This window comes from Ischnura elegans, chromosome 1 (assembly GCF_921293095.1).
Source record: "Ischnura elegans chromosome 1, ioIscEleg1.1, whole genome shotgun sequence".
Lineage (NCBI taxonomy): Eukaryota > Metazoa > Arthropoda > Insecta > Odonata > Coenagrionidae > Ischnura > Ischnura elegans.
Genome location: NC_060246.1, coordinates 68,980,034 through 68,999,160, shown reverse-complemented (window position 1 = coordinate 68,999,160; position 19,127 = coordinate 68,980,034). Strand labels below are relative to the sequence as shown.

Genomic DNA, 19,127 nt, shown 5'->3' with positions numbered 1-19,127 from the left:
TTTCATTAATTCATTTGAAACAGCGATTCCGTTGGCTAGGTTGGGACAAGTCAGGAAAGTCAGGAAATAGTCAGGAAAAAAAGTTTTGGTCAGGAAAATCAGGAAATCGTCAGGATGAGCGCCCGAAGAGTCAGGATGGATCGGATTGTGTGCCTTTTGCTGTGCCGCCGGCCACCGCACGCCGCACTGGCGGCAAGCGACAGCCGCAAGATGAGCCGAGAACGCCCGCGCCGCGCTGTCTCACCGCCTCCCTTCCCCTCGTGCTAACCCGTGCCGAACTGGGCTGCCGCCTTCACCGCCGAAGCAAGGAGTGCTGGCGTCGCTCTGCCTGCCGCTGCATGGCAAGGTTCTCGCATGTGTTCTAGCAATTCACCGCTTTACACGACGCAATTTTGATTGCGCCTTCGCACGTACGTCAGACTGCGCAATTCCGTGTACCGTGTAAAACGGCCTTTAGACACTCTTAACCCTCTCATGCATGCATGCATGCATGAAATCCTTTGGAGTAATCAAAAAATAAAATAAACATGTGACGAGTGCAAAAAGTGAAAAGGGTTGAAATTTTACATCGCTTGCTGCAGCGGTTCCAATTAGGCAAACGTTTAGCAAATAATTTAGACTATTGAAAAGGAACCAACTTCAATATTGAGCTCAGAGAGAATTCAGAAGAGTCAAAGCATTTTTAGAAAATTTCTAGAAAACATTCAGCAATGTGAGTCACTTAAAAATAACGATCATTGATTATAAAATAAATTTTGAAATTACCGATTGCTAATTCAGATGCACTATAATTGAATTCATATGCCTACTTTTAAAGCTCCTCTCGATCACCCGTCAGGTATGCTATCAGCTAAATAAAACTAAAACACATATATGCATATGCTTTTCACTAAGGATGACCATGTCATTGCAAAACGCTATTTTCTCACCATGCGTCTTGTCGTTCATTATCATGCTCTGGAAAAATTAGTTGATAATTGAGAATAGAGAAAAGTATAAAGTCTGAACGCAATGAAGATTACCAATAAATCTGGAGCAAAGTATCAATACCTGAATTAATGACTTTTGATCGGATAACCAGGCTAAAATCTCAAAAGTAAAAAGAATCCTTCACTTGGAAGAGGTTCTGATTCAATACAGTTGCAAGTACATATGACGTGAAAAGAAAAAAAATTGAAACGGTTTATCCTAATTTACCTTAGAAGTTTAGCAAGACTACCAATTTATAGCTTGTTCGAGTGAAGGAATAATTACCATAAAAAATATAGGTTTCTATCATGCGATTTACGATCTTTCCCGTGATGCCTGAGAAATATTTTTAATGCGCTAAAATATTTTTGAACTTCAATTATCACATGTTATGGGTTATTCTGCTCAGCCATTGCCTGGAAAATTGCTCTGTATTATTTAATGGCGTACAAAATAATAAAATTACAACTAGTTTTTAGTCTCACGTCTAGAAATGAGGTTGAATGATTTCTTACAATGGGGATACAGTGGAGGTCATGCCTTTCGGGTTGATGATGTAAAAACATAATTGTCTTTGCACGAATAAGTATGTTAGGTAATTTATCTCAAAAGTGGAAAAAAATCTAGCTTATCACATGTGATAGGAGCATCGCAAATCTTGTACATCACTTCTTTGGTATATATACATATTAATTTTGACCGATTCACTTTCAGCGATATTTTTTTAACGTGTGAGGGGTATTAAGAGGTTGTTGGTGCCGATTTGTATATCCATGAAATAAAAGGATTCCTAAATTCAAGTGCCCACGTGTAGTATGAGACGTTTCGTCCAGCTTTCTTCGTTTCTGACAGTTTGAGCACGTCGCCACTGTATAGCGGGAGGCCGGCATACACGGCAGTGTAACGCGCTCTTCTTCCACAAAAAGTCATTTTATCATTTGTGGACTACTGAGACCATTAACGGAGAAAGCGCAGGAAATATTGACTACATTGTGTTGAACGCATGGCGACGCAGCGTCTCAGGAACCTTAAATGAATTCTGTACTACCATACGACAATGCAATAGCAAAGTTGCATTGGGTCGTCTGTGACATAGTAGCGGCTTGGTAGGCTCATGCGCAGAAGCGAGTGAGGCAACCTTAGGCTCTAAACCTTGGCTCCACGGTCGCTCCTTTTCCGCGCCTTTCCCCCCACACCCCCCGCCATCCCACGCGCTCCCCGGGTCTACGCCCGCGGCGGGTCAACAATAACAGTGCGACGGTGACGAGTCCGGACGAGTCGGTGTGCCTGGAGAGCAGCGGAGGTTGCGTTTTCTTCATTGAAGGTAGGCTGTCACGAATATTAGCAAACTCACTGTCGTGTTATTTTATCCACTCCATTCGACTATTCATTGAAACTTAATGGTGCTGTAGTTCAAAATGAGATTGTATTATTTTCAGACCCGAATGCTGAGGCCCATTTCGTCTCTAGTCATGGTCGGGGGAAAGCAGACGTATTGGAACGAGGATTGGTCAAAGGAGCTTCATTTCAGCTGCTTCTCACCAAAGACTTCGACTGCATTAAAGCATGGATTGCCAGAAGGAAAACCAACATCTTTCTACTGCTCGGTGTGCTGCAAGACGAATCAACTCGGCAACATGGGTCGCGGTGCCCTGACTAAACACCTGTCATCAACCCACCACAATACTGCCGTCGAGAACAAGAAGAGCTGTTACGGGATCAAGATATTTTGTTTGCCTTCCGCTAAGAAGGTAAGTGATGGTGAGTTATTTGTAAAATCTTCGGGGTTTTCTGGTTCTCTACCCCAGCCTGATTTTTGTAGGTGACTACAGCAACTCCCTCTACCTCTACATCCGCGTCGGTGAACCCCACGGCGGCGGCACCTGGTTCCTCAGCATCGGGTGGGACTGCAGAAGACCCTCGGGACGATCCCGATGACCCCACACCAGCTTCACCTGCCTGCACATGTTCATGCCCATGTGCGCGATGTACCAACGAAGTTATCGCCGTCCCGAAGACTGCTGGTTTGCAAGGTCTTAACACCTGGTTAATGAAGCAAGATACTACCAAAGCTGAGATTTTGTGGTGTATCTATTGTGTAACGAGCCATACTTCTTTGTCTTCTGGGGGCAAGGCAGTGCAGTTATTTCCCACAATGTTCCCAGATAGTATGATTGCTGCAAAAATGGAATTGGGTCGGAACAAAATCGCCTATTCACTTGTACATGGTTTAGCCCCACATTTCCATGATGTTATCACATCTAAGTTAACCAAACTGGATTTTGTGGTAGTTTTATTTGACGAGAGTCTCAATAAGTGTAGCCAGAAGACTCAAATGGATCTTGCCATTAAATTTTGGTGTGATGATCAAAATGAAACGGTGACGAAATATTATGATTCAGTGTTCCTGGGTCGCTCAAGGGCGACTGATCTCATATCGGCATACTGCACAGCAATTCCTAGAAGTGTGCAGTCTCATGTGCTTATGGTTGGCATGGATGGCCCGAATGTTAATGTCAAGTTCCTGAAAGATCTCCAGATTTATATGAAAACAGAGTTTGGTGAGGATGAGCCACTGCTGCTGCTCATGGGGTCCTGTGGTTTGCACGTAGTTCATAATTCCTTCAAAGAGGGGGTTAGTAAGTGTGGCTGGAATATTGTCATGTTTCTCAGGGCCTTATACAATATATTTAAGAATGTGCCTGCCCGTCGCAGTAAGTATACAGAGTGGACAGGCTCTACTACTTTCCCAAATAAGTATTGTGCAGTGAGGTGGTTGAATAATGCACCTGGTGCCGATAATTGCATCAAAATATTGCCAAACGTAAAAACTTTTATTGAAAAAGTGAGAACTGGACCTGAAGAGGATAAAATAAAATCTGCCGGCTTCTTGTATGTTGCAAAAGCTGTTGAAGATAAGATGTTGGGGCCTAAGTTAGCCTTCTTCTCATATGTTGCAAGACTTGTTGAGCCATTCTTGACTACTTATCAAACCAATGACCCAATGGCGCCGTTCTTGCACACGGACCTGTCGAACTTAGTGTCGAACCTGCTTAGACATTTTGTCAAGAATGATTATGTAAATCGAAAGTCAGATGTATGTAAAGTTGACATTACCAATGAAGACAATCTGATTCCTGTGAAGAACTTCAATTTTAGTTTTTCTGTAAAGGACGCTCTCAAAAAAGTACAAGTATCTACTCCAGAAATGCTGAAGTTCAAGGAGGAGTGTGTGCTCCTGCTGAAGGCTATGGTTAGTAAAATTCTTGAAAAGGCTCCCTTGAATTACAAACTCTGCAGAGCCATAACTTTTTGTGACCCAGAACTGATTTCACATTCCAAAACTGCCGTTTCTACTCGACTGAACGGCTTCTTGGAACAACTGCACAGCCGCAATTGGCTTCCTGCAAGTGAGTGCGACACTATTTTGTCTGACTTTAAGGTGCTCTGTGACAAACAAGTATTTGCTAACGCCTGTCAAGAATATGATCGTCAGAGGCAGAGACTAGATCATTTCTGGAGAGGTATCTGGGATCGTTATAAGTGCTCAGATGGTTTAGTGAAAGTGATTAAAATGGCTCTGATCATAAGCCATGGCCAAGCTTTCATCGAGCGTGGCTTCTCCATCAATAAGGAGATAATAGTAGAGAACCAATTAGATATGTCTTTGGTGGCTCAGCGCCAAGTGTACGACTCAGTCAACGCTGCTGGTGGCGTAGAAAACATAAAAATATCTGCTGAAATGATCAACAGATTTCGGCACGCGCGCTCCGAGTATGAAGAAGCAAAGAAGCAGCGCCGATCTGAGGACGCTGAGGTCGAAAAAAAAAGGACCCATGAGAAGATGATTGGAACTGAAGTTAAGGAGCTTCAAGCCAAAAAGATGAAAGTGTTAGCATCAAGCCAGAAGGAGGCTGATGCCATTGATGAAGAAATAAAAAAGTTGACTGGTACTTTCTAACTTAACAATGGAGTTTCTAACTTAGACAATTTGTGAAGTGCACTTTAAATTAATAGTGATTTTTTTGTTCACCAAGTTTTTTTTACTGTTTTGACTAATGATTAAGTCACAGTGATTGCTAGTCCAAAGTGGCCATATTTTGTTTGGAAAGTCAATATGAAAGAACTATGATAATTTGTGAAGTGTACTTAAAATGAGGAAATAGTGATTTTTTTGTTCACCTTGTTTTTTTTACTGTTTTGACTAATGATTAAGTCACAGTGATTGCTAGTCCACAGTGGCCATTTTTTGTTTGGAAAGTCACTATGAAAGAACTATTATTATGTGTGAAGTGTACTTAAAATAAGTAAATTGTGATTGTTTTGTTCACCTTGTTTTTTACGGTTTTGACTAATGATTAAGTCACAATGATTGCTAGTCCACGGTGGCCATATTTTGTTTGGAAAGTCACTATGAAAGAACTATGATAATTTGTGAAGTGTACTTAAAATAAGGAAATAGTGATTTTTTTGTTCACCTTGTTTTTTTTTTACTGTTTTGACTAATGATTAAGTCACAGTGATTGCTAGTCCACAGTGGCCATTTTTTGTTTGGAAAGTCACTATGAAAGAACTATTATTATGTGTGAAGTGTACTTAAAATAAGTAAATTGTGATTGTTTTGTTCACCTTGTTTTTTTTACTGTTTTGACTAATGATTAAGTCACAATGATTGCTAGTCCACAGTGGCCATATTTTGTTTGGAAAGTACCAAAGTACCTAACGTGTAGTACTGTACAGTAGTAACATTTCTTGTAAGTTTTTCTGATATTACAATTAAAAAATACTGAAGTGTTGCATATTTTGAGCTATTTCCTTGTATATGACCTCTTATGACATCTTTCTTCATGCGTTAAAACTTATGGCGAACGCTAGAAAAAGTCAGGATATATCAAGATTTTGGTCAGGAAAAAGTCAGGAAAAGTCAGGATGGGAGGAAATTGAGATCTTGTCCCAACCTAGGTTGGGTGCGGGGAACTAATATTCACCAAGCTTTACCTTTACATTGATTAATGAACTACTGATGAGAGTAATAACACGCAACGTCATATGGGTATTGCGGAAGCTTTTATTTTGCCTTTTCGACTAAATTGTTGTCATCCTCGATGGCAAAGCATTTATTTTATGGCATTGGTAAAAATATTAGTCTTAAATCTCGCAAGACGTAAATGTACCTCCTTAATTTGGTATGTCATCGTTTCCAATACTCAGTGTGCAGCTATGCTCCACTCACCGGTTGAATGAATGCGCCGAATTTCACGAGAAAAAATAGTTCTGGAGATTTGGTACACAAGAACTTTGTCCCTCGCCGGTAGGGCCGTACGTTGCCGAGAGCCGATTAGGACAGATTGCGGCGGGGCTAGAACACTTGGGAGTCAAACGGCTAGGGCTTAGGCCTCAGCGGAAGGAATATGGAGCTGAGGAACCCCGTTTCCACGCTCACACCGTTCGGAGTAGTATCTTTCGGGCTCCCACTCGCGATGACCACCCTCTCTCCCTCTCTCGATTCCGATTTATGGCTACCTCTTTTCTGCAATGGATAAGTGACGCCGCGGACTTGGTGACTGACGCTGCAGCCCGCGATTTGGGTTCGAATTCTAATTATGGAAAGATTTTTATACGTATTTTTTTTAATTCTTTGATTAGTGGGTGCAGTGGCGCAGCGAGGGGGGGGGGGGGGTTTGGGGGTTAAAACCCCCCCCAGAGCTCAGAGAAATGTTTAAGTTTAATCCATTTTATTTGATTGGATTGATATTACTAATAGAACAGTATAAGGATTAATTAAATATTCCTCTGAAAGCCGTAAAACTCACCATTTTGAACCGTTTATCTTAAAATTCCGCAATTTATTAATCTCGCACCTACCGATTATCCTGGTGGGTATTCCATACTCCCACACACCCCGGTATTAGTTGCACCTAATCCCCTCCCACCCCCGAGCCTTAATTCCTAGCTGCGCCCCTGAGTGGGTAAGCGTTGATGATTTCATTCTCTCCCTAAACCTTATTTGTATTTGATTCATTCTGTACTTCCTTGAATAATACGTGAGCACTGAAAAGATGCTGTCGTAATGAGCACAAATTAGACAATTATAACAAAATGCAATTTCTTGGTGTATTTAAGTTATATCTAATAATATAAAAGGTAGTTCAATAGTCACCACAGTATATTTTTACGATTTAAACATATAATACGTGTGAGTGTTCACGTATCATTTGAGCTAGTATATGATTAAAAAATCCGAGGAATGCTCACGCACTCTTCGCAGAATGAAAAAAAAATGCGTAAAATAATTCTGAATTAATTAGGATTCGAACCCAAATCTCACAATTCCTTAACTCTCGCCAATAATTGTCATTATATCCGCGTAGTCAAGTGGACGCTACAGAAAAAAGGTCTCGCGGTTAAGGTCGAAGCCGCCGAGTGAGTCCACCGGGTTGCGGGTGGTGGGTCGACCTGTAAAGGTTAGCTGCGAGGTTAGCAGTCGTCGAATAAGCAGCCGTGGACAAAAAGTGACGGCGATCTGAGGAGGTAGTGGTCTATCCTTGGGTAAGGTTGACCATTTAAATGATTGAAGCCTGTGAAGATGCAGTGAGGTATTATAGTCGGCATAGGCGGATCTATGTGGGGGGGGGGGGGGGGGGGCACGGGGACATGTGCCCCCCCCAGAACCTTAAAAAATATGCAATATTTTTAATACGGTCCCATTATCAATGCTTTCGTTTTATATTACGTGATATCCTTGTGCCCCCCCCCCCTCCCCCCCGCCAGAACAAAATACTGGATACGGCCTTGCTTGTGCCTCCCCCAGAAAGAAATCCTGGAGCCGCCCATTGTAGTGTACGACTGGAGGCCGCCTACTACTATGCCTCTTATCAAAGGAAACCACCTCATCATCTCGAAGAGTTGCAGCTACTCTACTCATTTTTATTTTATGACATGATGCTCTTATGCAAAATATTCCGGACGTTAACTAATCCCTCATTCTGATCTACGGGCGGGTACTACTCGAGAGGGTACACCGGTCAAATATGGTAGAATGTTGAGGATAGGGGCGTGGAACGTTAGATCGCCTCGCACTTGCGGTAGACGGGAGAACTTAAAGATGGAACTGCGAAGATTGAACCTCGACGTATAAGGAATCTGCGAAATGAAGTGGTCTAAATAAGGAGACTAACGGAGCCTAAATAAGGAGACGGCTTACCCGGGGAAAGGCTTTCGAAATGTGGTGCTGCAGAAGAATGGTGAGGATCAAATGGTTCGATCGAGTAAGTAATGAGGGAGTCTATGAAGAGCACGAGAAATAAGCCTCATTAAAACTTAATTAGAAGATGAAACATCCTAACCGCGGTCATATTGTGAGACATGATAACCTGATGAAGACAATCGTCGAGGGACAAGTAAATAGCAAGGTTGGAAAAAGAAGACCGCAAGTAAAACGTATAGAACGGGTAAAGTTGCGTCAAACCAATTGTGTGATTGTTGATCAGTGATAATGACGAGAAAAAAGGCAGCCGGTGCTTGTAGCCCTTGCTTTTTGACTCGAGGTATTGTGGCCCCTACGCAACCTGTCCTTGTCGGCTCTTAAAGACTCGGGCTCTTCCAGTGAGGGCCAAAATTCTTGTGTATTGTTTGCCGGTCATACCGAGTTTTTGTTTCTCTCTCTCTTCTGTGCCTTAATGATAAACCGCGCATCTAATTATTTTTCTCTTTACTGTGACGTTTCCGTAATTATTCTCACTACCCAGCTCTTTTATTTTAATGAGTGAGAACTAGACAGTAAGCCTCTGGATAGTTGAAATGTATCCTTTTGTATTGGCATTAATCCACCCTCTTTTTATTATTCACGTTTCGATTTAATAAGGAATTTTGCTGAAATGAAGTGAGTCAGAATCTGCAGTTTCAGATAATTATGATTTTAGTATATTTATCATTCCACGTTACATGAAAGGCTTATACAAGCTAGATTTGGGCGATGGATGTCACCGACAGGTGATTTGGTACCCATGAGCAATTGATCTGATTACGTCCTATCTCGAATAACATTTTCGTTGCTGGACGCCGTCTGTTTGCGACAGTCTGGTTCTCACAATGGGATTGACGAACCTGCATGTGTAAGCCCTTTGTTTTGGAAAGCTATTTTCAATAATGCGTTGATGACTTGCTTTTATTTTGCCTCATTCTGGTGGGGAAAAATTATAATGGGGCCCTAGATAACACTGTGCTTGGAAAACTTTCAAATAAACAATATCAGTTTTAAATTTTGTTACATTTCTCTCATTTCTTGAAATTATCGTCCCTTCGTTTCACGTCATTACGGTATTTCATTCGGAGACCTATTCGTCATTGCTCTCTAACGTCTTCTTATTTAAAAATATCTTTTTTATACCCTTTATTGCATGATATAAATTAATATTACGTTGTAATAATATAGTGTTGGTTAACTGTGGTTTCATGTTTGAATTTCTTCTTTAGTACAATTTCATCAATATTTTTCATCTAGGGGCTTTTCCTTGCATTAAACCATTTTTAAAATAAATGACGTAATTCTAAGCTTATGAGTTGCTGTTTCTGTGAATTCACCCACGAGTGAATACATTAATATCCTGAAATCTTGTCCTGCTGACCAAAAACTACTTAGTACCCAACCACTATGAAAACATGTCCATGAACACATGATGTTTGGTGAGTACATGATGAACTTTGTTAATGTACATCATCCCACCTTTGGTAATTGCGAGATACTTCATGGTTGTGAGTTGACTTTGAACTTGAAAATAATTAATTGCTTTTAAGCATGTCATCCAAGGTCAAAAAACGACCTCAATGCAGATGACACGGAATGATATTATCATACCTTGTCACTCTTCGTGAAAACCAAATAGAATGTGCAACTTAATGATTAGCGTGACAAATGGGCATTTTTTCAAGTAACAGTCTTCTAGCCAAAAGGCTTTTATTCGGGGTACAAGCGTATTTATCAATCTTTAATTTACAAAGTGGCCATTAGTAGGCAACGTAAGCTTGTTTATAGGGTTTCACTCTGCTTTTACCCATGGATTTTGAGCAATGATCCCCCAGCATTCCAGTTGGCTTTCTCAGCTCCCATGCAATATTGTCCAAGAACCATGGAGCGACTTACACGCGATGGACGACCCGAGAAAACAGACTTCACCACTTTGAGTCTCCGCGTTAGTCTCAATGTAACATGCAGTTATCTCGAAACACTTTAACTCCAATGAATTCTTGATAGGTATTATTATAGTATTATACCGGTTAAGGTAGGTTTACATTGAACATGTTACGAATTACCCTTGCCTGTCTCATCTTTCGTAGTGACTTCCCTCTTGTGTGTAAAATATGGCCTGTTTTCTTTCATTCCATTTATAAATTCTTCTCGATTTCTTCCTTTTCCTCGCTTACGTATCGACGTCGTATTTAACATCCATTCCCCGCTGAGCACTCGCACCATCTGAACTATCCATCTTCTCGGTATCACGTATCCAAGTTTCCTCTCCTCTCAAATCTGCGTTTGGTTTCGGAGTTAGTAAGCCAATCTCTATGGTAATCGCTTGGCGGGGAAAAGAAAGTGCGCCTGGTAGTTTTCTTCAGTTGGCACTGGCGCCTAAGCCCTTGTTTTGTGTGTTTTAGGATTCACAATTATCTCACATAATCTCCTCCGCCGGTTAGACCCTCATTCTTGCGACGCGAACCCTGTTCAAGGCGCCTTGGGTGCTGTCCTGATAGAGAGGGTGTTCTCATCGTGTAATCTCCCGCCACTATTCTCTAGCCCTTCCTTTTCAACTCCTTAGCACAAGAGGCACCTCTCCCCCCTCCCTTCAACCACAATCGCGCCGGTTGCGGGGGCGATTCTTATTTTAAACCCACCTCCCACCCTCCATTCCTCCTGGACAAATCCGCGTGTTCTCCTCACACCCCCGCCTCCTTCATCCCTCTCCCTCCCCAACACTCTCCGGCCGCCACACCTCCCCTCTGCGCGCTCCCTCCACACCTTCCCGCTCCCCTATACCCGCTCCCTTCCCCTCGAGGGGAACCCCGCACCCTTGCTTCCCTCCTGACCAAGGAGCGCGTGCAGTGTGGCGGGTATCTTGGTCCGTAGTTTGATCGGGACTGGCGGGAAGAGAATTTTCGGATAAGCCGTTTCGCCGACCGTGTTTCCCTCGCCTGTCTGTGTGGGCCCTTTCCGAGTGCGAGCTTTTTTTCTCTCGCGCCTTGGGGATATCCGCGCTCGTTGGCTTTTGTCGAATACCTTGCCGAAGAGGGCAGCTCCTTGTCATTTTTCGTTGAGTCTTGGATTACCGGGCGAGCCGGTTGGAGGGCGTCGACCAAGTGGGACTGCGGTTGTTTTATTTTAACGCCCTAGTCGTCTTCCTGAGAACTTCCGTTGTATTTTGTAAATGCAACCACCTGCGAGAGGTAAGACTGCTTAATGTTCATTTATGAAGGCTCTTCTTAGTTCGTTTGATATTTCGGATGCTTGTGGATTTTGATTCGGAAACTCCCGCGCCGAATCCGAAGGGAATCGGTGCCGGCGTATGTAGATCTTGTTGGACTTCTCGTGGCTTGTTTTTTTACCTCGCCCTCGGGTAATCTTCTTGAGATTTGTGGTTATTTGTATATGCAACCGACTGGTAGAGGTAAGTATTCTTCATTTTGCGTAGCTGAGACTAATTTACTCGTCTCCCTGTGGTGTCCTTGGCCTCGGCTCTCCGTTGTTGGATTCGTCTCGTTTTTGTTTTCAAAAACATGTGAGGATAGAAGTAAAGCTTCTTTTACGTCTGCCGAACAATGACTTAAAAGTGGAAGTTTATGAGAAGTCACGTCATAGATAAGGTGACCTTGATAAATTTAGTCTCAGATATAATTTTTACTAAGGCTTAGAATTTTTAACGGCTATATTCGAAGCGTTGGTTATTATTTTCATCCTGGTGGAAGCCAAATTGTTGGAGTGAGCTTTGTGAAGTTTGTGCTGTTGATATTTGTTCGGCGATGTTTTCCAAATTCCAGTGTTAATTCGTTATTAAGTATCGTGCAAAGATTTTTGTGGTCATATTTCCTTCTGTTTCATGATGTAATGATTCATTATTTTTAATTTTGATAAATGATTAGCTACTATATTTCTCCCTGTTTTCATAATAGTTTATTTCTAAAATGATTTGTTGCGAGCATAAATTATTCTTGCTTGGTGTAAATCTTTTAATCTTATAGCTTTGAAGTGACTGCCTGGTTTAGCTCTTCATATAAATTCTATTAGTGTCTCTCAGAAATAACTTTTTCCCATGATAGGTTCTAACAGGTGCTCACTGTCGGGATATGCCGGGAGGGATGAGTTTCTCCCGTCACCAGAACTCACCTTCCATCATCCGCGTTCGTTTATAAATGGGTATATGTGCAATGTCACTATGGCAATTCATAATAATTGGATTTACTGCAATTGCATCTCAAATGAATCGAGATTTTGTTTTTTAGGTATTTATAGGCTTTTGAATTCAAACAGAACGCCGTTAATATATTGATCGATGTCAGGCATTTTCCGTGAATTATTTACCCGGAGAGATTACAGTCGCGGAAACTATCGATTTCCGGGCTGTTTTCCTGATATAGGTACTTTATTTGGAGAGATTGATGTGTAATTTATCTCGAGCCTGCTGGCTCATGGATTATTTATGCCCCAAGAAGTAAAAACGTTCACTTGTAACATCGTGCATCAAGTTTATTAATTTCAATATTTATCCATCAAAAAATCACTTTTAGCAGGAGGCTCTTTTAATTTCTGGTTATTGAGATAGATGGTTTAAAGATCGATAACTCCCAATGGGAAACTGTTTTAAAACCGGTGTCTAATACATAATTTTTCTGCAACAATGATGGAAGTGGATCTAATTGAAGGTGAATAGGTTTTTGACCGATAAAAATACGACAAATTCGGAATTGGGATATTAAAAGAGGTCACGGGTAGCCATTGCCATGGAAAAACTTTGTAAACTTCAATTTTTTAAAAATAACGTATTGTTGTCGATTATTATTGGACGTAGTGAGAAATAATTTCGGAGTGGTTTCAGTGGAAGATGGGTACGTTACGGAGGGAGGGTGGTTTGGAGGGCATACACTTGATTCCATATCCTCCAAATATTCAGGAAGGTTTCAGTCTCTTGGCTCTCCCCACACACTGCAGCTTTAGTTGTTGTCATACAAGTAAATTATGGTCGTCACAAAGTTTTCTTCTATGCGATCTACTGTTTGAAACTCCTGCCAATTTTCTTGAATGTGAATCTCAGAATGGGTACCATATGAGTGAATGAACCAATGAAAATTTGGTAAAATGAATTACATTGATAATTTTTGTTGGCTTTTAAAGCTTGCGTGTGATATGGCCTAATAGTTCAACTTGCTAGTTTTTTAAACTTCTTCAGAATCCAGAACTTCCAAACAGAGTTCATCGGGTATGTGTCATCTGATTTTTTACTCCCTTTTTTAACCTAACGGATTAATGCGTCAAAAATCGAAAGGCTTGTAGGAGTTTCAGTTTTAAAAATGCTTTATAATAAATAAATTTACTCAGAAAAGAGCCGAGAAAGGAGAAACGTAATCACTCGTTATTTAGTCCCAGAACGAGGAATTAAAGAAAATATTAATTAAGAAAGTAATTTCGAAGTTATTTGGCACTCACTTATAAGGTTTTGCTTTCATTCTTGTCTTTGAATTTTTCATGAATAATGATTTTAATCAGAAAATTAATGTCATTTCTCGGAGTTATATAAAAATCCTTGCATAGCTATTCTTCGACGTCATATTTATTCCTTTGTATCAGAAATGTTGCTCTCTGAGTAATAATGCGTCTCAAAAGAATTATTTCGGTAATGTCACGGCGGTAAACTTTGCGTAATTTAGCTTCATGCAGGTTATATATTTTAGCCCCGTTAAATTTACAGATAGTCGACTTCGAAATGACTGCAGTGTGTACTTAACCATTTCTGTCTTCCACGTACTCTCGAAAGTGGAATTTTTATTCATTTGTTTGATTACTATCTGGTGTAGCATTGGACATCCTATCCCTTGCGGAAGCAGTTCTAACGATATAGCTTCTGATATGCTAATTAGCCTGCTGTCAGAGAAGCTACAAGTCCACCTATCTTTCAGTGCGTGGCCTTCGTTTTGAATGTGTATATTGTCTCTTCTTCCATTTTTATTGTGAACTGAGGAAACTTTTCTTCCAGAAGAAATGGGAAAAAGCAAAGAAAAAATAAAATTCAAGACAAAAAGTCTTTAACCAATTTTATTAAAATTATCGTGTATCAGACGAAAAGGGAAATAATTACATGCTGGGAAAACCCATTTTTTGTGATATTTTCTTGTAAATAATAAAAAAATGAGGAAACAATGGGATCTTAGGATGCTTAGACCAATGATTCCATACATTGCAGCGTGTAGTGTACGAAGTGAATCACTCTTGAGGAGCTATATTATTGCAAATTTCTGTGAAGAAGTTATTAATTTATAGAAAAGAATGATAAAATAATGTTAAGAAGGGATATTTTTAAACGTGCATTTCTTGCGGAAATAAGGTATAAGTTAATTTTCATAGAAATCGCAATTTTATTTCTGGAAAAATAAAGTAAGGTTTGTTAGTCGAGAAATTCATGTGTGTGATCTTTCAGGTTATCTTTCTGAATGAGCGAAGTTATGTGTATGACAGCTGGAAGATAAAACGAAGTAATTTCATTTTGCATTTTGTTCTTAGCAGCCAAAGTCTCTTATAGGCTTGTTAAATAAATATTTCAGTACACGAATTACACTGAGGAAACAGTGGAAATGTAGGTCGCGTTACATCCATGTAGGCACTATCGGGGTAATCCAAACTCGGAAACGGGCTTCTGCGCGCTCGCCTGTATTTACCGAGGTCTTCTCGAATAAATTATCGTTGCCAGAGTGGGGCGTTAGCCGTAATTCAGGCCCGCGAACGTGCGCTATTTTGCGCCGGCGATGGGACTCGTCAACCTCCCCGTGTTTACCGGGCGCTCAACAAGGGTCCATTCCACCCTCACTCAACGGGCCGGAAATTTGTGTTTGAAATGGCGCTTCTCGGCGGGCGCGTGTTTCCGAGGGCACCTCCCTCGACCTAGTCTATCATTTAGCGTATCGCCCTTGAAAGACTCCAGGCCGCCCGTCCCCGTGACCTTTCGCTGGGGATATATGCGAAGGGTTTGGGGTTGGGGGAGGGTGGCAGTTATCACGGGACACATCGCCATTTCCTCGCAGGAAATAGTATTTTCTCGCTTGTCCGTTAGGACGCAACGTTGTCATTCGGGCTCGTTTTCTTTTCCGATCCTATGAAGAGCTTCCTTCTTACGTTTCCATTTTAGGGTTTTTATTATTGGGGGCGCGGTGCATTATTCAGCTCGGAGCCTCGAAATATACTTGCAGCAGTATGTGTCTCATCGTGGGTAGGTCTGTCGGTTGTTCCTTTGGACGATTATCCCGAAATAGGCACTCAAAACGCATGGTTGTGTTGTTCGTGTGACTGCTTGAGCGAGGTCGGGAGCGAGGAAGCGTTATCGATGTTGCTGGAAGGCCGTTCACTTTATCGTCGTTTGACGTTTTGGTCGGGTGCTATATCCATGGTGCGAAAATTTGTGTGACTATATCGAAATTGCCTCGAAAAATTGCATTGTGCTTCCAGCGAAGTAATGTAGTAGTTACAGCAAAAATATGGTCTGTTACTGCATTGGCCTTCTGTGTGAGGCAGTGGTTGCCAAGTCCGTTTAAACTTTGCTTGTTATTATCAGAGAGCGTTTCAGAAATGTTAAAAATACTGGGTTGGGAATCTTTGGAAAGTAGGAGAAAAATAAACCGACTCTGCGGTATGTATAAAATAAACAAAGAGGATAAAGCATGGAGAGAACTAAGCAATAAAGTGGGAAAACCTTATTTCACTGGTAGGAACGATCATCAGTTCAAAATTAAATGTCGGGCGTAGAGGACTAATATTTAAAAAAATTTCCTAACTCAATTAAACAATTGTAGACTGGAACAGATTGCATGCAGAGTTATTTGAGCCCTTTCCTGGTAATGTAATATTATTTAAGAAAAAGCTGAAAAAAGTGACTTAATTTTTTAGAAATTTTAATTGAATTTTTAAAGTTTGTTCACTGTCTAGTTTGTGTGTGACTTTGTGGATATTTTGTGTTTTCTTTTTTGGATGTACATGTTACCACCTGGCCAGCTGCCAAATTGTAACTGATTACGATAATAATAATAAAATATCGTCGAGGAAAGTGATACTTCAATAGATAAGTGCGGTCCTTAATGTCTTTGTTTCATCGCGAGTTTAGAATAGAATTGGAAAAATAAACGCTGGTTCTTTACTTGCTTAGGTACTAGAGATAATAAGTTAATTGCTCTCATCATTAATCGATATATTTCAAGTAAAGGTTCTGAGTTGATGTTTTGCACCTCATTTTCTAGTTTTCTGTTGTAACTACTGTTCGCAGCGTCAGTGGGACTCAGAAGTCCACTGCGTTTTCTTTAGTGCGCTGTTCCCTAAAGAAAATTTCTCACATGTAGTATATCATAATTTTTTAAAGAATGTTTTACGGTGTGATTTTCGGTGGCGGTAACTAGGAATATGCTTTGGGGGGGATGGGATGACCTGGAGTGGCTACCCCCTGCCAGGAAAATTTATTTGTTTTTTTTTTTTAAATTACATGCCTGGAAATACATGTTACATCATTTTGTCACTTAACATTTAAATTTAAGAAGATGCAGTTATTATATGTCAAAAATAGATAATGGTTTTAAATATTTTTTTTAAATTTCTCTTGAGGCTTTGGGGGGGGGGGGGGGGAATCTATCCCCTCATCCCCCCATCGCTACGCCACTGGTGGATTTAGAAAATATAATACATTTTAGAGCAAGCATTTATAGGAGATATTTATGGAGGTAAAGTAATGGAATTGGTCGCATAAAATACTATCTTTAAAATTATTACGCGTACATTTCTTCCTCCGCGAATATAGAATGCTAGGAGTAAGAGAAAGTGTCCAAATAATGGCTCTGAGAATTTGATCGATGAGTTTGCAAAACGTGTCAATTTTAAATTCAATTGAACGTATCAAAGTGAGCTTTTAAAATGTGCTAGACTTCGAGCGTACAGACCGATGCTTTCATAAATTACGACGGAAGAGGAAATAACGCTGGCTAACTTTTCCGATTAAAATGGTACCAAATTATATTCCTCATTAATTTTTCTTCTTGGAAAAATTGATGAATATTCTCAAGAATATATTGCTGACCTTTGATATTTATTCATAGCACAAAGAGTTTCTTTACTCCTGCACTGATTGACATCTTGAAAGTCGAGGTAGCATGAATGGCATTATTTACATTGAAATGGTAAACAACATCTGTGGAGTGGCTGGAAGATTGAGGTAAGGGGTTGGAGACGCGAGGCGGGGTAAGAAAATGAAGCAGGTTTTGCACCGGACGTGACTTCTCGGTGAATATTTATGTTTGTGTGCAGGTGGTGAGTTTCTTGGGATTAATATTACTGAAATGGATATAAAAATTAGGCTATGAATTTGCGTTAGAGGATGCCGAAAAACCATTACATGTAATTTTTTAGTTGATTGAAAATATTAAGAATTGACCTGGGGTTTGTATACATGGGGATTAGTAGGTGTAGGAAGATCGTGGCGTAAAAATATGAGTTTTTGGTGGAGGATGGTTGGCTAGAAAACTGGCTTTCTATCCCGAAGGCCCTGAGGGAAATTCTAGCTTTGGGATAGGTTAAGGAGGTTACTCTGAGAACTAAATTATATGTAATTTTTACAAACATTTCTAAATTGTACTTCATCGACTGAAGGCCACAAGAAGCCACAACTTTACCGTGCTATATTTTCTGGAAATTATATTTGAAAATACGCATTTTTATAATTGTTATAATATTTATAAATGAATGCCGTCATCGAAGTCAAATCATGCTGTTCCTGATAGCAAAACATTTCTTTATGACATGTGCCAAAATTATTTGTTTCCATTCGCGTATTCGCGAACCTACCTCATTAAAATAATTCTTATCACTGCTTGGCTACTCATTTTGGCTACTCCAAGCAAGGCATTTAAGGTACAGTATTCTTTATCGGATTGAACTTGAAGCACCGTTGGCGCTTTTCGTTAGGAGGAAGCTGACTTAGGACCGAGTTTATTTCCGCCCTCCACGTAGGATTAGACCTAAACCACGTTACGCTGGGTTAGAAAGAAGCATTTATTATATAATCAGACAACTAAAAAGATCGCTGGTCACAAAGTTGGGGACAGCGTTTACAAAAAGTATTTCATTTGATTCGTGTTGTTTACAGAATTTGGATAACATTCGTCCATCGCATTGATCGGCCTGTTCTTACCCGATTAGTGCCGTCCACGTAATTCCGATTTATCGTGTTTTCGACTAAATTAGAACTATCGGCCTTCGTGCTCTATCGCATGACATTGGTGTATGGCCTAGAAAGAATGTTATGGTGGTCTGTTAGTGATTAAGGCGCTGAGCAAGAGGTGGGTGCTTATTTTTACCTGCTTCCCCATTTCACTTGCAGTCGTGCCCTTTACGTTGTCCAGTTTGATATGGTGAGGAAGAGCGCTTACTCCCGGTTCTTGTAGCTCTTGGAACTCAAGTTGTTTGTGAACCGAAAATAGAGGAGGGGCAGGAATCGATGCGGTGATAGTTTAGGGTAGAATTGTTGTAGGCTCGGGAGACAGGTTGAAGGAGAACTTGGCTTCGGAGTTGGGTATGAAATTGAGCTGCTGGATATCCCATCTGATCTTGTGTCCCATCTTCGTTGTGCATGAGCCACGCAAATTGCCACAGTTAATGCTCAGGAAGAATATTCGCTGCTCTCACAATTCAAACCTACCATTTAATTCCAGAGTTACTTTTATTTTAGTATTTGGAACATTCTAAGCTAACTAGATGTGTTGTTTTTTTACGGTTCATGACGAATGCCAGCGAAGTTATTTCGAAAATATTGATGGCACCCAATTCTTATCATCGAATTTCCTCATTTATGCATCAAATTTGAATCGTAATCAAAATGAGTCTTAAAATATTTTCTCATTTCATTACAAGTTTCATGTTTTCTGCG

At 40.6% G+C, this 19,127-nt stretch overlaps 2 protein-coding genes across 3 annotated transcripts in view; both read left to right on the top strand.

Moving 5' to 3' along the window:
- Positions 1–34: 34 nt before the first annotated feature.
- LOC124162845 lies at positions 35–4,976 on the top strand. 2 transcript variants are annotated; one of them, XM_046539530.1, is made up of 3 exons: positions 35–2,293; positions 2,409–2,720; positions 2,792–4,976. In XM_046539530.1, the coding sequence occupies exons 2-3, from the start codon at positions 2,415–2,417 to the stop codon at positions 4,928–4,930; spliced, it is 2,445 nt and encodes an 814-aa protein (XP_046395486.1). In that variant the 5' UTR covers positions 35–2,293; positions 2,409–2,414; the 3' UTR covers positions 4,931–4,976. The 2 variants fall into 2 exon arrangements, with proteins under 2 accessions (XP_046395486.1, XP_046395477.1); XM_046539521.1 differs by having other exon boundaries at positions 35–2,720.
- Positions 4,977–11,017: 6,041 nt separating this feature from the next.
- The window catches only part of LOC124162860 (uncharacterized serine-rich protein C215.13-like), a 225,681-nt gene continuing 217,571 nt past the window's right edge, over positions 11,018–19,127 (top strand). Inside the window, exon 1 of the mRNA XM_046539542.1 lies at positions 11,018–11,406. The gene's annotated coding sequence lies outside the window, so the exon portion shown is untranslated. The remainder of the gene's footprint in view (positions 11,407–19,127) is intronic.

Excerpts from the sequence above, each read along its gene's own strand:
- LOC124162845 (XM_046539521.1), top strand. The coding sequence starts at position 2,388 with ATGAGATTGTATTATTTTCAGACCCGAATGCTGAGGCCCATTTCGTCT. Across the intron at positions 2,721-2,791 it reads GTTTGCCTTCCGCTAAGAAG|GTGACTACAGCAACTCCCTC; the intron begins GTAAGTGATGGT and ends TGATTTTTGTAG.